Source organism: Hypanus sabinus, chromosome 2 (genome assembly GCF_030144855.1).
Source record: "Hypanus sabinus isolate sHypSab1 chromosome 2, sHypSab1.hap1, whole genome shotgun sequence".
NCBI classification, from domain to species: Eukaryota; Metazoa; Chordata; class Chondrichthyes; order Myliobatiformes; family Dasyatidae; genus Hypanus; species Hypanus sabinus.
In genome coordinates this window covers 131,156,189-131,172,501 of record NC_082707.1, presented here as the reverse complement: position 1 = coordinate 131,172,501, position 16,313 = coordinate 131,156,189, and the positions used below count along the sequence as shown (strand labels likewise).

The following is a 16,313-nucleotide window of genomic DNA, read 5'->3' as shown; positions in this document are numbered from 1 at the left end:
ATGTTTGTGAAAGATAAAAGCAAGCTTGAAGCCAATATTTCCTTCTGATAAATAAGCAGCTCCCAATGTCGATCTGCTTGGTTGTGAAGTGTAAGATAACAGCATCAAACCAGCATCCAAAATAAGTGAGTCATAATTATCTTCAGAATGGGAAGTTAAAAAGGCACGGTGGGTAAACTTCTCAAATTTTCTCCTCACGTACCAACAGAATGCTATAACCAGAATCCCTGCCTGCTCCATCTTAACTTCTTCAGTGCCTTTTCCTGCTTTCTGAAACTAGTACATAGTATCAGCATTAACAGAGGACATGGAGGAATATGGCACTAAAATGGGGCATGCCAATGATTCAGGCATTTTTAGATCAAGGAACTTGCTGCTGGGTCACTTGAAGAGCATTAAGGCTGACAAGCCCCCCACCCCCCAATCACCAGATTTTTGAAACAGGGGAGTCGTTTCATGATCTCTATATCCTCATTAACAACAGGTTAAGACCCAGAAGTCTGGAGAGAGCTGAAGTTGTTCCATACTTCAAAGGAAAAAGGGATGATAATCCAAGAAATTGTAGGTCAACGTATCTCACTTCAGGGGAGGAAAACTGTTGAAAAGGATTCTTATGAATAGGATTAGAGCACATTTTATAAACATGGTCTAATCAGGGACAATCAACATGGCTTTGTAGGGAGTAGGTCATGTCTTCCAAACTTGAATGAGAATTTTTTTAAGATGACAAAGGTGATTGATGAGGGCAAGACAGTGGATATTCTCTTTATGGACTTTAGTAAGGCATTTGACAACTTCCTTCTTTGTTTGCTGATCCAGTATATCAAGATGCATGACAGTTTGGATTCAGAATTGGCTTGCCCATGGAAAAGAGAGGGTAGTGGTGGAAAGGTGTTATTCTGGCTGAATGTGTGATCAGTGATGTTCTGGTGTTGGAATCTATGTTGCTGAAAGTGTGTGTGTGTCTGTGTGTGTGTGTCTGTGTGTGTGTGTGTCTGTGTGTGTGTGTGTCTGTGTGTGTGTGTGTCTGTGTGTGTGTGTGTCTGTGTGTGTGTGTCTGTGTGTGTGTGTCTGTGTGTGTGTGTCTGTGTGTGTGTGTCTGTGTGTGTGTGTCTGTGTGTGTGTGTCTGTGTGTGTCTGTGTGTGTATATAAAAATATGGATGGGATGGATGGGTGGGATTGTAAGTTTGCAGACAGTGTGAAATGATTGGAGTTGTAGACAATGTAGATTATCATCAAAGAATACAACAGGGATGTAGAGCAACTATAGATATGGATGCAAAAGTGACAGATGGAGTTAAAGCTGAGGTGTTGCACTTTGGGAAGTCAAATGCAAAGAGAAAGTATAGTTAATAGCAGGACCCTAACAGTGTTGATGTACTGAGGGATCTTGAGGTCCAAGTCCATAGCTACCCGAAAAGTAGCCAGACATGAGTAGCGTAGAGGAGGAATATGGCATGTTTAATTCATTGGTCAGGGCATTGAGCATAAGGAAGTCATTTTGCAGTAATACAAAACTTTGGTTAGGCTGTATATTGAGTATTGCAGTTAATTCTGGCTTTGGAAAGGGTACAGAAGAGGTTGACTACGATGCTGTCTGAATTAAAAAGACTGAGCTACAAGGAGAGGTTGGAGAAACTTGGGCTGTTTTCTCTGGAGCGTCAGAGACTGAGGGAAGGCCTGATAAAAAATCTATCAGATTATGAGAAAGTCAGATTAATTAGATTTTTTCCCAGGATAGAAATATCTGATATTGGAGGACATGTATTTAAGATGAGAGGGGGGAACGTTTAGGTGAGATGTTCGGCCAAGTTTCTTTCTTTTAAACAGAGTGGCAGATGCCTGAAATGCGTTGCTAATGTTGTGGTGGAAGCATATACAATAGTGGCATTTCAGAGGCATTTAGGTAGACGTATGCCATGAATATGCAAGGAATGGAGAGATCTGGATAATGGACAGATATAAGAGATATAGTTTGATTTGGTATCACGTTCAGCACAGATATTGTGGGTCAAGGATCTGCTCCTGTTATATATTCATTGCCACTTCATGAAATACTTCACGGCATGACAGTTATACTGTGGATCTAGGAATCCAGAGAGATGTACAAGTAATGAAAAACAATTTCAAATTAAAAGCGCGTGGGGAAAATTTACAGTTACTTAAATATATCAGCAATTGATAAATGGTCAGCATTGGTAAAGTGATCCAATGTTCATAAAAATTTCTCTGACTTTTGTCTCCTTAGACAAGAAATGAGATGTCCAAGACTTCTCACTGACCCTCTGTTTTCTGTGGGCGTCAATTCTGAATCCACTCAGCCAAGTTTCCATGGACACCATGCCTCATGACTTTTTGCATAAGCCTACTATGGAAAACCTCATCAAATACCATATTAAAAATCCATACACACCAGATCAACTGCTATACCCTTATCAATTTATAAGTCGTTTCCTCTAAAAACTCAATCAGGCTTGTGATGCATGACCTGTCACAAATCAATGCCGATGACCCCAATAAAACTGCTTCTCTAAATGCTCATCCTTTCCCTAAGAATCCTCTGCATTTGTTTCCCCATCTCCATAAAACTCACTGGTCTTTAATTCCCAGGATTATCCCCATTACAATTCTTGTACAATGGAACACTGCCATTCTCCAATCCTTTAGTTCTAACTTTGTGGCCAGGGAAGACTCAAAGATCATCATCAACTCTCCAGCAACCTACGCTTTTGCTTCCTGTGTAAGCTGGGCTATATTCCATCTGGCCCCAGGGACTCATCGATCCTATTTTTTTTCTGAAGCTCCAACATGAATAAAAGGGAAATGTTTAATAGATGAGAATCAAATTTAATACCACTGGCATATGACATGAAATGTGCTGTTTTACAGCAGCAGTACATTGCAATACATACTTATCTAAATAATATACATCCTGTAATTTATAGATTTTTATTAAGTAGTAAAAAGAGAAAAAAGTTAGATAGTGCACATAGGTTAATTGTCCACTCAGAAATTTGATGATGGTGGGCAAGAAGCTATTCCTGAAACACTGAAGTACTTGTATTTCCTCTTTGAGGGTGGCAATGAAAAGAGGGCATACCCTGGATGATGGGGGTCTTTCTGGGCATCACCTACTGAAGATGTCCTGGATGCTGGGGAGGCCAGTGCCCATGATGGAGCTGGCTGAGTTTGCAGCTTTTTCCGATCCTGTGCAGTGGCCCCTCCATACCAGACGGTGATGCAACCAGTTAGAATGCTCTCCACGGTAAATCTGTATACATTTAGATGGAGGAGCTTAGGAGGAGATAATGGCACCTAATAGCTACTCCTTTGCTTGCATCTTCGGAAACAGCTCTATTTCCATCTTTAATATCTATTTTTTCCCTTTTTGAAGACCCTGACCTGGAATTACATGCTGTCCACGGTTCTTTGTGGGAATGAGACCTGCTCTCGGGGTTTCACAACTGGCCGTTATTTGGCATGCTAAGGGCACGGCCTAACAGCTTCACTCACCTTTGGAGGTTCGAGATTTTGTGCCTCTGTAAATGGTGGGGGGAAATCAGAGGTCGATGCTCGGGCAGGAGACCGGGGTGTGGTGGAGATGGAAAATCTAACACTGTGTGCCTAGAGACCCAAGATCTTTGGGCACAGAGCTCAGAACAAGTGACGCAATGGACTTGTAACATCATAAATCAGCTCGTTGTTTGTTATATCTCTCCTCTCACCGTGAGACACCCCTTTCTCCCTTTTGGGAGGGGGAGGGGGAGGGGGAGGGGGAGGGGGAGGGGGAGGGGGAGGGGAGGGTCATTGCCTGCTGTCATTTACACATGGGAGGGAAGGAAGCCGGGAGGGACTGTGGGGCTCTAACATTTAACTGTCATTCATTCTTTGGGGGCACGCCTGTTTTCGTGGACGTTTGCAAAGAAAAAGCATTTTGCAATGTATGTTGTATACATTTCTCTGATATTAAATGTACCTTTGAAACCTTTGATTTGCAAGAATCTTTGGTGACAGAGCAAGTCTCCTCGAACTCTAAATGAAATATAACCACTGCCATGCCTTCTTTGTAACTGCATCTTTATATTGGGTCCAGGATAGACCTTCAGAGATATTAACACTCAAGAACCTGAAACTGATTTCCAGGCGAATACCAATTAATGGGCTGGGGGTTTGGGTGACCTGTTAAATTTTGTGCAAGGGAGGGGCTGGGGGTGTTTGGGATTTGCAAGTCTTTCTTTCAACTACTTATATGGTTTTCTGTATTCTCTGACCTCCTGGAGAAGACAAATGTCAGAGTTATATTCTGCATACATACTTTAATTATAAAATAAACCTTTGAAACTGCTCATCCTCTCCACTGCTGTTGCCTTGATGTGTACTAGTGTGTTGTTCCCTTGGCTTCCCCCTTCCTGAAGTCCACAATCAATTTCTTGGTGTTCTTGACATTGAGTGAAAGGTTGTTGTTTCGATGTCACTCAACCAGCTGATCTATCTCACTCCTGTACGCCTCTTCAACATTACCCAAAATTCTGCCAATAACTGTTGTGTTATTGGCAAATTTATAGACGGCACTTCAGCTATGTTTAGCCACACAATTGTGGGTGTAGAAAGACTAGAGCAGAGGACTCAGCACAAAACCTTGAGGTGTCGATTGTCAATGAGGAAAATGTTATTTCCAATCTGCACTAACTGTAGTCTCCCGATGAGGAAACTGTGGATCCAGTTGTTGAGGGAGGGGCGGGGCCCAGGTTTTGCAGTTGGTTTATTAGTGTTGAACACTGGGCTGTCATCAACAGTCAGCTGATGTAGGTATTGCTATTGTCCAGGTGATCCAAAGCCAAGTGAGGTTCCATCTGCAACAGACCTATTGTAGCAGGTCCAGGTCCTTGCTTAGGCAAGAGCTGATTCTGCCTATGACCACCCTCTCAAGGCACTTCATCACACCATCAGGGCCTGACTCCTTGCAAGGGTTCACCATCATGAAAGATGTTCTGACATTGTCCTCTAAGACAATGATCACAGGGTCACCAGGTACTGCAGGGATCCACACAGGTGTACTTTTATTCTCCATTTGAAAGTGTACATAAAAGGCTTGAGTTCACCTTGGAGTAAAGGATCACTGCCATTCATATTGCAAGGTTTCACCTTGTAGGAAGTAATAACCTGTAAGGGCTGACCTGCATCTGATTCCATTTCTAACTTCAATCGGAATTCTTTTTGCGCTCTTAAGATGGTCTTCCGTAGGTCGTGCCTGGACTACTTCTATAGTTCTGGATCTTAAATGCCACAGATCTAGCCCTTAGCAGACTATAAATCGTCTGGTTCAACTACGGCTTTTGGTTTGTCTATGTCTGGTAAGTTCTTGAAAACAGAACTGAGACAGAACAGTCACATCTGAGCAACATGGTAAGTTAATCATGAAACATGCTCCCCCTCATCTACCTTTAAAAGACTCGATTGACCTGTCTTTGTGGAGAATGATGAAGCCATCAGGCTGCAATGCTGCATCTGAAATTGTCATGGTGAGCCATGTTTTCATGAAGCAAAGTATATAACAGTCCCTAACATCCCTCTGCTACTACAATCTTGCTTTGCAGTCTTCAGTTTATTTTCCAGAGACTGTACATTGGTCAGGATAGTTACAAGTGAGGTTCTAAGGCCTCTGCTTTCCAATTGTACCTGTAGACCAGCACACTTTCCACGCTTCTATTTTCTTAATGGGGCACCACACTCATGACCTGAGACTGTTGCCAGAGTCTGTCAATCTTGAAGATGAATAGATTGTTTTTTTAAAACATCTTAAAACGATGTTGCTTACTGAAGTATCCATGGCTGTGGCTGTAGTAATGCTACATTGGAATATTTGATGATGATTCCCATTGGAGCTGCATGCAAAGAGTCACCACCTATCAGCACCATTTTCAGGACAATGTTCTTAACCTATTTATTAATAAGTCAGGACTTTATTCCCTGGAACATAAGATAATGAGGGGAGACCTTACAGATGTATTCAAAATTACGAGGGGCATAGATGGGATAAATGCATGCATTTCCCCCTCATGTTGGCTGAGACTAGAAATAGAGGTCAGAGATTTACAATGAAAAGTGAAATATTTAAGGGGATCTTTTGCACTTAGAGAGTGTGGAACGAGCTGCCAGAAGAAATGATAAATGTAGGTTCAACTAAAACTTGGAGAGGTACATATATAGGAGAGGTATGGTGGGCTATTATCTGGGTATAGGTAAGTGAGACTAGACAGAAGACCCAGATGGCACTGACTAGATGGGCCAAAGGGCCTGTTTCAGTGCTGCGATACCCTTATGATTCTATGACTATAAAATCACCAATCACTTATTGAATAAAAGTCAAGAATTATGAAGATAATACTGCAATAACTCAAATTTTGTGACCCAACTTTAGCCACACTTAAATAAACTTTGCAGAAAGAATTTAACTACAATTTTCAACAGCATGTCAATGTCCCACAAGTCACTGTGATCACCTTCAATACCACTGGTCCAGTCATGTGAACACTGCAACTCTTAATGAAAGGGATAGTTTGAGTATTCTTCTGCAAGGCTTCCCTGCTCCAAACCACCCAAAATTTCCCAAGACTTTTGCAATACCTCCAGTGATAATGTGAAGAGTATGATGGAATCTGTTCCACCCATACATTGAGAACAGCACACAAGAGAAAGTACAGAAAAATCTACAATAAAACTACCCATTCAGAGGTACTTTGAAGACCATCATTCTCGCCACTGCCAGCTGAGAATGGATGCAGTGATCACTACAATAGTCAAGGCTTCTTCACTCACTTCTCTCACACAAATTCTCTCATTCAGAAGGAAAACAAACGCCAACAGACCTTAGGGGCAAAACTCACTCCAAGGCACACAGGGCCCTGGAATACTGCACAGTTAGTTAAGTCACAAAAATCTACCAATGCCCCACAAACCTAAGCTAAACCTTAAAGCCCATCCCAAGCTCACTAACCTTCAGTATTTAAGGTGTAACTTCATGATACGACAGCAGCGGTTAACTGCCTATCCCCTCAGTACTGGCTGGAAAAAATTGCTGGCTTTGCCGTTAACGCCTGCACCCCATAAGTAGAATGGCAAACTTCGCAAGTCCCCAAAGACTGGCATTGAATGGGTTTTCCAGTTCTCCACCTCCTCTATTAACACTGCCAAACATTCCACACAGCTCCATTCTATCCACATGCAACACCCACCGAAATGTTCCCTGGCAGTTACAAACCGCACCTAAAACCGCATTCATTTATTTTGTATTGAGTTTGATATATTTCACAACATTAAAAAACTGTACAGTGTGTTTCTTACGGAGATTCGCCATGTATACTATTAAACTTTGCACATAAAACCAAATTTGAACTGTTGCGCTTCAACTAGGTTAGAAAAGATATACACGAGTGGAAGCAAAATTGGTACCTTCTGGGAACTGTAGTCTATTTGCTACCAACAGAGAACCTCCGAACATAACCTGAACTACAGCTCCCAGCAACGTACACGGAGCGGCCTACGCCCATCCTGGCACCCATATCTCCTCACCTGCTCGACCGAAGTTACTGTTACCACATTTTCTTCGTTAAATTTTTCTTTGAAGTGATCCTCACGGAAGCACCACAATGGCGCAGTCCCCTCCGCCATGATAATAAAAGCGGTGTAGCCCTACTAGTGCCACCCTCTCTACTTCTCCGCTCCAACTCGATTCAACATGACTTCCAATCGCCGGTAAATCCGACAGGAGCCCAGAAGGGACAAACCTTCCGTCTGCAACGCCCAAACGCGTTGTGCGTCTCCGGAGATTGACGAGTTCGAGTCTTCCGCTCGCAGTCTCCACTTTCAACTGGAACTGTCGGCTTTTGCGTTCATAGCCCCGGATTCGTGAACGGCTTCGAAATGATCATTCCTTTCCGTTCGAAAAGAGCAGAGATTTATAAATTTCCCCACCAAAGCATTGTTTTTCTATTCCTATAGAAATAGATATAATTTCTTTATGGTTTACTGTTTTTAAAAGTACCTGAGAAGGAGCAGTAGGACGTGTGGCCCTTTCAACCGGCCCCGCTCTTCATTAAAGCAACACACACACAATACTGGAGGAACTTAGCAGGCCAGGCAAAATCCATGGAAACGAGTAAAAGAGTTTCGGCACTGAAGGATCTCGAGCCGGAAGCTCGACTGCACTCTTTTCCATAGGTGCTGCTTGGCTTGATGAGTTCCTTCAGCATTTAGTGTGTGTTGCTTGGATTTCCAGCATCTGCAGATTTTCCGTTGTTTACGAAGTCACTTCGGTCCTTTTTGAATGTGAACACTTCCTAATGTCCGCCGTTTTAAAAAAATATTAATTTTTTTGTTGTCTGCACTGAAGTGAATTGCCTCACATTTTTTCGACATTATATTCTACTTCCATACTCTTGCCCATACACATCTTGTCTCCATTTCTACCAGATCTTAATGCGTCCACTGTATCATAAAACAGAGTATAGTTGAAAGCTTGACAGTTGGTCCCCTCAATCCGTTGATTGACATAAATTACAAAACGCCATGCCTAACTGTGGTTGTGGTACTGTTTGCCATCCTGAGAAAGACCTGTAGATTACATAATTTTCCCAACTACAGATATTAGGTTGACAGATGAACAGTTCCTTTTTAACACTACCCCTCATTTCTTGGAGTGAGCTTATATTTGCTACCTTCCACTGTGCAAGAACAATTCCTAACAGATGACAACAAAATATATCCGCTAGCCTACCAGCTGCATCATCCAAAACTCTGCTGTGTACATTATTAGCTTCTGCAGATTGGTCACCTTTCAGTACCAAGTTCTTTTATACCAAACCTTGTTTCAGTTTCCCATTCTTGCTGGACACTTGGCTTGTATTTTTTTTTTGGCAAGTTTCTTTTGTGTCTTATGTGATTTTTTTTTAGATTTCTCTATTTCTTTATACTTTATTGTACATTTCCAGTCTCCATGTGTGAGAAATTGACATATATCCTTGCAAATGATTTTACTTTCTGAAAACTAGAAGCTCTTGCAGTTCATGTTTTTAATTTTTTGGCAGTTTACTCATGTTATTAACTCCTTTTCATTATTACTTTCTCTTATTTAATGAAATATAACATCCTTGCAATCCTCAGGATTATTGTCTTTTCTGGCAACTTTATGACTTCCTATAATTTAATTCTTTTCTTAGCTGTAGCTGGGCAACTTCTCTGCCATAATGAGTGCCTGGCAAAAAAAAAAAAATCCACTACATTATTTCTTTAAATGCCACCCATTGACTGTTCATCATCATACTTTTCATACACATTCCCAGCTTTATAAAAACAGTCGTAGATGAGTGTGTCCCCACAAAATCATTCAAGGTCTTCCTTAATCAGAAGTCCTGGATGAAGCATGAGGTCCGCAATCTGCTGAGCGCCAGATCAATGGTAGTCAGGTCTTTCGACCTGGTTAAACACAAGAGGACCTGGTGCAACCTCTCAAAAGATATCTCACGTGCGAAGTGACGATTCCGGACCAAGCTTGAATCACTGAAGGATGCTCGACGACTGTGGCAGTACTTGATTGTCATCACCTCCTACAAAGTGAAACCAAGCAACATCCGGCTTCTCTCCCGGATGAGTTCAATGCCTTTTTGCCCACTGTGACCATCAAATCATGGAAGCACCTTCAGGAATTCCCACAGCCCTCAATGACCCTGTGATTTCAGTCTCTGAGACCGATATGAGAGCATCCTTCAGGAGGGTGAACACATAGAAAGCATCGAGTCCAGACAGGATACCTTGGCTAATTGACTGGCTGGAATGTTCACCAATATCTTTAGTTTGAGATACCCATATGCCTCAAGCGTGCTTCAATTATACCTGCACCTAAGAAGAATGTGGTAACCTATGTTAATGGCTATTGTCCACTAGCATTTAAATCCACAGTGAAGTGTTTTGAGAGGTTGGTAATGAAACTCCTGCCTGAGAAGTGACCTGGATCTGCTCCAATTTGCCTACCATCACAGCAAGTCAACAACAGGTGCCATTTCATTGGTTCTTCACTCAACCCTGGAACAGCTGGACCATGAAGATGCAGACATCAGGATGCTCTTCATTGACTACAGCTTAGCAGGCAATACTATCATCCCCTCAAGACTGATCAATAAGCTTCCAGTCCTAGGCCTCAATACTTCCGTGTGCAGTTTGATTCTTGATTTCCACACTTGCAGTTCCCAGTCAATTTGGATTGGCAACAACGTCTCCGCTGCAATCTCCACCAGCAAAGATGCACCACAAGGCTTTGTACCTAGCCCCTTGCATTACTCACTCTATAGTTATAACTGTGAGGTTAGTCACAGCTCCAATGTCATACCACCTTTGCCAACAACACCTCTGTCGTTGGCCGAATTAAGTGTGGTAATGAATCAGTATATAGGAGGGATATTACAAATCTGGCTGAGTGGTACCATGACAACAACCTCTCACTCAATGTCAGGAAGACCAAGGAGCTGATTATTGACTTCAGGAGGAAGAAAGCAGAAGTCCATAGGCCAGTCCTCATCAGAGCATTAGAGGTGGAAGGAGCACCAACTTTCAATTCCTCAGTGCTATCATTTCAGAGAATCTGTCCTGGGTCCAGTATGTAAGTGACATTGCAAAGAAAGCACAACAGTACCTCTAACTTTCTTAGAAGTTTCCTGAGATTCAGTATGTCATCTAAAACGTTGACAGGCTTCTGTAGATGTATGGTGACTGGTGGCATCATGACCTGGTATGGAAACACCAATATCCTTGTCCAAAAAAGCCTACAAAAAGTAGTTGATACGACCCTCCCCATTATAAAGCACACCTACATGGAGCATCATTGCAGAAAAGTAGCATCCATCAGCAAGGACTCCCATCGTCCAGGTCATGCCCTCTTCCCATTGCTGCCATCGGGAAGAAGGTACAGGAATCTCAGGATCCACATCACCAGGTTCAGGAATTGTTATTACCCCTCAATCATCAGGTTCTCAAAACAGAAAGTATAACTTCACACAACTTCAGTGAAATGTTCCCACTGAATTTGCTCACATAGAACCACAGAACATTACAGCACAGAAACAGGCCTTTTGGACTTTCTTGGCTGTGCCGAACCATTTTTCTGCCTAGTCTGGTCCCACTGACCTGCAACTGGACCATATCCCTCCATACACCTCTCATCCATGTACCTGCCCAAGTTTTTCTTAATTGTTAAAAGTGAGCCCGCATTTACCACTTCATCTGGCAGCTCATTCCACACTCCCACCATTCTCTGAGTGAAGAAGCCCCCCCCCCCCCAATGTTCCCTTTAAGCTTTTCCCTGTTCACCTTTAGCCCATGTCCTCTGGGTTTTTTTCTCCCCTAGCCTTAATGGAAAAAGCCTGCTTGCATTCACTCTATCTATACCCATCATAATTTTATATACCTCTATCAAATCTCCCCTCATCCTTCTACGCTCCATGAAGAGCATTTGATGGCTCTGGGCCTGCATTCACTGGAACTCAGAAGAATGAGAGGCGACCTTATCGAATGGTGAAAGGTCTTGATAGAGTGGACAGGATGTTTCCGATGGTGGGAGTGTCGAAGACCAGAGGACACAGCTTCATAATAGAGGGGTGTCCTTTTAGATCAGAGAAGAGTGGAAATTTCTTTAGCCAGAGAGTGGTGAATCTGTGGAATTTGTTGCCACAGGCAGCTGTGGAGGCCGGAACTTATGTATATGTAAGGCAAAGGTTGGTAGATTCTTGATAGGTCAGGGTGCAAAGGGATATGGGAGGAAGGCTGGCAATAGGGGCTGAGAGGAAAAATGTATCAGCCATGATGAAATGGTGGAGCAGAGTATGTGCTGAATGGTCGAACGGCCTAATTCTGCACCTGTACAGTATCTTTTGGTCTTATGGTTTTTCAGGGACTCTTCATCTGATGTTCTCCATAGCTTTTACTTAAGTATTTAATATTATTTTTTTTTTCTCTTTCTTTTTCTATTTGCACAATTTGTAGTTTTTTCCACATTGCTTGTTTGTCCATCCTGTTGGATGTGGTGTTTCATTGCTTCTATTGTGTTTCTTGTACTTAATGTGATTGCCCACAAGAAAGTGAATTTCAGTGTTGTATATGGTGACATATATGTACTTTGAACCTTGAACTTTACAACTACCCCAGCAACTCATCTCCGGTACTTCCATGTTCACTTTAGTTTAGATTTAAGATGTTAGTTTTGTATAAAGTCATGGCACTTTCAACTTTGATTTAAAAAGCAGACATGTTGTGATAGATTCAATCACAAACAAGAGAAAATCTGTAGCTGCTGGAAATCCAAGCAACCTGACGTAGATTGGGAGACCACTTTGCCGAGGATCTATGCTCCATATATCAGAACAAGGGGGGTCTCCCAGTGGCCACCCATTTTAATTACACTTCCCATTCCCATTCTGAAATGTCTGCCCCTGGCCTCCTCCACTGTTGTGATGAGGCCACACTCAGGCTGGAGGAAGAACACCTCATATTCCAGTTGGGTAGCCTCCAACCTGATGGCATGACCATCAATTTCTCGAACTTCCGGTAATGCCCCCCTCCATCCTCACCTTCACCATTCCCCATCCCCTAGTCCCTCTCTTGCCTTATCTCCTTGCCTGCCCGTCGCCTCCCTCTACTGCTCCTTCTCCTTTTCTTTCTTCCATGGCTGTCTGTCCTCCTCTATCAGACTCTCCCTTCTCCAGCCTGCATCTCTCTCACCAATCAACTTCCCAGCTTTTTACCCCCCCTCCCCCTTTCAGGTTTCTCCAATGGCATTTCCAATGGGAGAAAGTTAAACTTATAATATTGCTTGCTCAGGTTCCTGTTGTAACCAAGATGCAGTCTCTAGTTCTTAATGTAAATTGCAAGCAGTAATCAGCCTGAAGTTAAACAGTGTTACAGAGCACAGGATGCTGGCCCTTGCAGAGGGGCTGGCTGCAAAGAAAAGGGATCTGAAAAGTGAAGTGACCATGACCTTCGTGTCTGCATTAACCAAATGAAATACAGTGGGGCTATGTCACTTAGTACATTAAACATGGTTACAGTTATGACCTATCAATAGTTGGGATATCTGCGTGATCAGTGAGTCGGCCCTCACAGCATTAATTTTAGGTACTGGGAGCTCAGTCCCCAAAGTGTGAGGTATTGTTCTTCCAACCCAAGAGTGGCCATGTCATTGCAGTAGAGGAGGCCATGAACTGATATGTTAGAATGGGAAAAGGGATTAGAATTAAAATGATTTGACATTGCTTGTTACAGATGGAGCGAAGGTGCTTGACAAAGTGGTACCCCAATCCACGTTGGGTCTCAACATTGTAGAAAAGGCCACATCAGGAGCACCATACACAGTAAACGATCCCAACAGATTTGCAGGTGAAGTGTTGATTTGATTTTTCATTCGGTATTTGCACCGTTTTTTTGTAATTTGTACATTGGTTGCTTGTCCATCTTGTATACAAAGTTGATTCTTTTGTGTTTCTTTGTACTTAGTGTGAATGTTTGTGGTGGTGGAGGGGAACTGGTTGGGTCTGTTGTCTAGAAAGAAGCAAAGAGTTTTAAGGCTCTCCTGATGGGGGATGAAGGTGTACAGGGACTGGATATCCATGGTGAAAATGAAACAATCAGGGCCAGGGAACTTGAAGTAATTGAAAAGATTCAGAGCCTGTGAAGTATCGTGGATGTAGGTAGGAAGGGACTGAACCGGGGTCAGATAAAATGAGTCAAGGTTTGTAGATGTATGTAAGTTCAGTAGGGCAGGAACAAATGGAAACAAGGGGTCTGTAGCTTTTCAGAAATAAAACAAAGTGAGACATTTTATGTTTAATGAAACCTGTAACACATTTTATTGAACTCCAAAGCCTAAGCACAAAAACACATTAAAAATCTTTATATAATCACGTCAGACCAGCCTCTTAAAGTGAAACCCCAACTCAATGTTGGTGGGTGTGAATTATGTACATTTTTCCCAATTATGTTACCCTAACAGGCCCCCCCCCCAACACTGAATTCACTAAAACCGGTACTGTGAATCTATCTGGAGCTCGGTCAAGCTGCCTGACTTGGGTTTCGTGTTCCATGGATGGAGGAACCACAAGTGCCTCTGGTTTGTCCAGATGTCTATTGACACGCTCATGGTCATGTTGTGATGCCAGGGGCATGGCAGCTGATACACCAAATCTTGGTGGATCGATTTAAAGTGATCGACTGAAATATGGTCAGGTTTATCCCTCTTATCTATGATAAATAGTCCTTTCTCCCTGTTCTAAAACGTGGAATTGGGCCACTGTAAGGGCGCTTAAGTGAGTGCCGGTGTGTGTCATGCCGGACAGGAAAAAACAGTCAACGTGAATCCAAGGGTGCCGTGTGCATGATGGGAGGTAGGAACAGGTGAAAAGGAATTGAATTTACTGATGAGGGTGGAACGCTGTTGAGAGGTTGACTAGGCAGCTGTGGCATCAGGAATGAAATCACCCAACATTCACAAAGGCTGCCCATATACCAACTCAGCCACGGATGACTGGAGGTCATCTTTTGGAGCAGTTCTGAGCCCCAGCAGGACCCACAAGAGATGATTGTGCCAACACTCATCGGTCAGGGGAGCCCTCAAAGCAGCCTTTAAGGAGCGGTGATACACTGCGGGTGATACACTGTTGTGCAATGTAGCCTAACACCAAGGTCAGAGGAGATATCAGATGGGGTGCCAAACCAAGCAACCAAGGCACTCATGAATGCCTGAGTTACGTCTGTGGCCGCCGTCGATGCTGGAGGGATGACCACTGGCCACCTGATGGCAAGGTCCACCATGGTAAGGAGGTGTGTGAAACTGCGGGAGGGGAGAAGATGACCAACAAGATCCACATTGACTTGGTCAAACCATTGCTCAGGGACCTCATAAGGTGCCAATGACACAATGGGGGGAAGGCGACCTGTTGAGACATCACACAGGAGAGAAACCACAGCCTCCCCAAACTTAATGTCAGCCAACAACAGGCCATGACCGTTGCTTGGTAAGCCAGGGCCGCTGGGTCAGTAACTTAGTCAGTTGTCATGTCAGTATTGTCAACCATATGTCTACAGCCTCAATAGTTAGCCATGAGAGGCAATCAGCCACAGCATTATTTACCCCCTGTTATGTTGTATATAAATTGTGAACTCTTGATATGTAGGCTGGTTGGCATTTCTACTGTGCAGACTAAGGATCTGGTCTGGTATTTTGGCCATCGCGTGCACAAGGAGTTTGTGGTCAATGAACACTGTGAAATGCGACCCTCAAGAAGAAAACGAAAATGGTGGACATCCAGGTAGAAACCGAGAAGCTCACGTTCAAATATGCTGTCCTTCCTTTCGGGGGGAGAGAGCTGCCGGCTGAAGAAGGTGAGCGGCTGCCACACGTCTCTGACCAACTGTTCATGCACAGCACCCACAGCGTAATCTGAGGTGTATTACTAATGGTTATGGGTGCATTGGGGAGCAGGTTCACTAGTAGGGTCACGTTAGAAAGAGCTTGTTTAGCACCATCCAATGCCTGATCATGTCCGCTGTCTAGTCAGGCACTTGTTGAGGGGAATTGCCTTTAAGCCACTATACAGGGGGAGCATAATTTCGGCAGCTGGCAGAATGAAGCAGTGGTAAAATTTACCATACTTAAAAACAGCTGTAGCTTTTTTGCAGTGCAGGGTGGTGGGAAATCCATAATAGGAGCTACTTTTGAAGGAAGGGGTTTCATACTTTGCTAATTTAATTCTTTATTGTACATAATGACATATTGATTTAATGTATCTTTTTTGTTGATCTTCAATAATAATTAATAAAAAGATTTTAAAATGAAAAACTTCTATAGTTATACTATGGAGAGCATTCTGACAGGTTGCATCACTGTCTGGTATGGAGGGGCTACTACACAGGACTGAAAGAAGCTGCAGTCAGCTCCATCTTGGGTACTGGCCTACAAAATACCCAGGACATCTTTAGGGAGCGGTGTCTCAAAAAGGTAGCATCCATTATTAAAGACCTCCAGCACCCAAGCCATGCCCTTTTCTCACTGTTACCATCAGGTAGGAGATACAGAAGCCTGAAGGCACACACTCAGTGATTCAGGAACAGCTTCTTCCCCTCTGCCATCCAATTCCTAAATGGATATTGAATCTTTGGACTTTGCCTCACTTTTTTTTTAATGTGCAGTATTTCTGTGTTTGCATGTTTTTAAAATCTCACCAAAACCCTTCACAATTGCAATAAGACTTCCCTACTCCTGCATTCAAAT

The 16,313-nt window shown here is 43.1% G+C and overlaps 1 protein-coding gene across 1 annotated transcript in view; it reads right to left on the bottom strand.

Annotated features, from left to right (window-relative positions):
* The window catches only part of fntb (farnesyltransferase, CAAX box, beta), a 94,027-nt gene extending 86,184 nt beyond the window's left edge, over nucleotides 1-7,843 (bottom strand). The window contains exon 1 of the mRNA XM_059955123.1: nucleotides 7,574-7,843. Coding sequence (XP_059811106.1) covers nucleotides 7,574-7,672 — 99 coding nt within the window. The 5' untranslated portion in view covers nucleotides 7,673-7,843. The remainder of the gene's footprint in view (nucleotides 1-7,573) is intronic.
* Nucleotides 7,844-16,313: the final 8,470 nt, after the last annotated feature.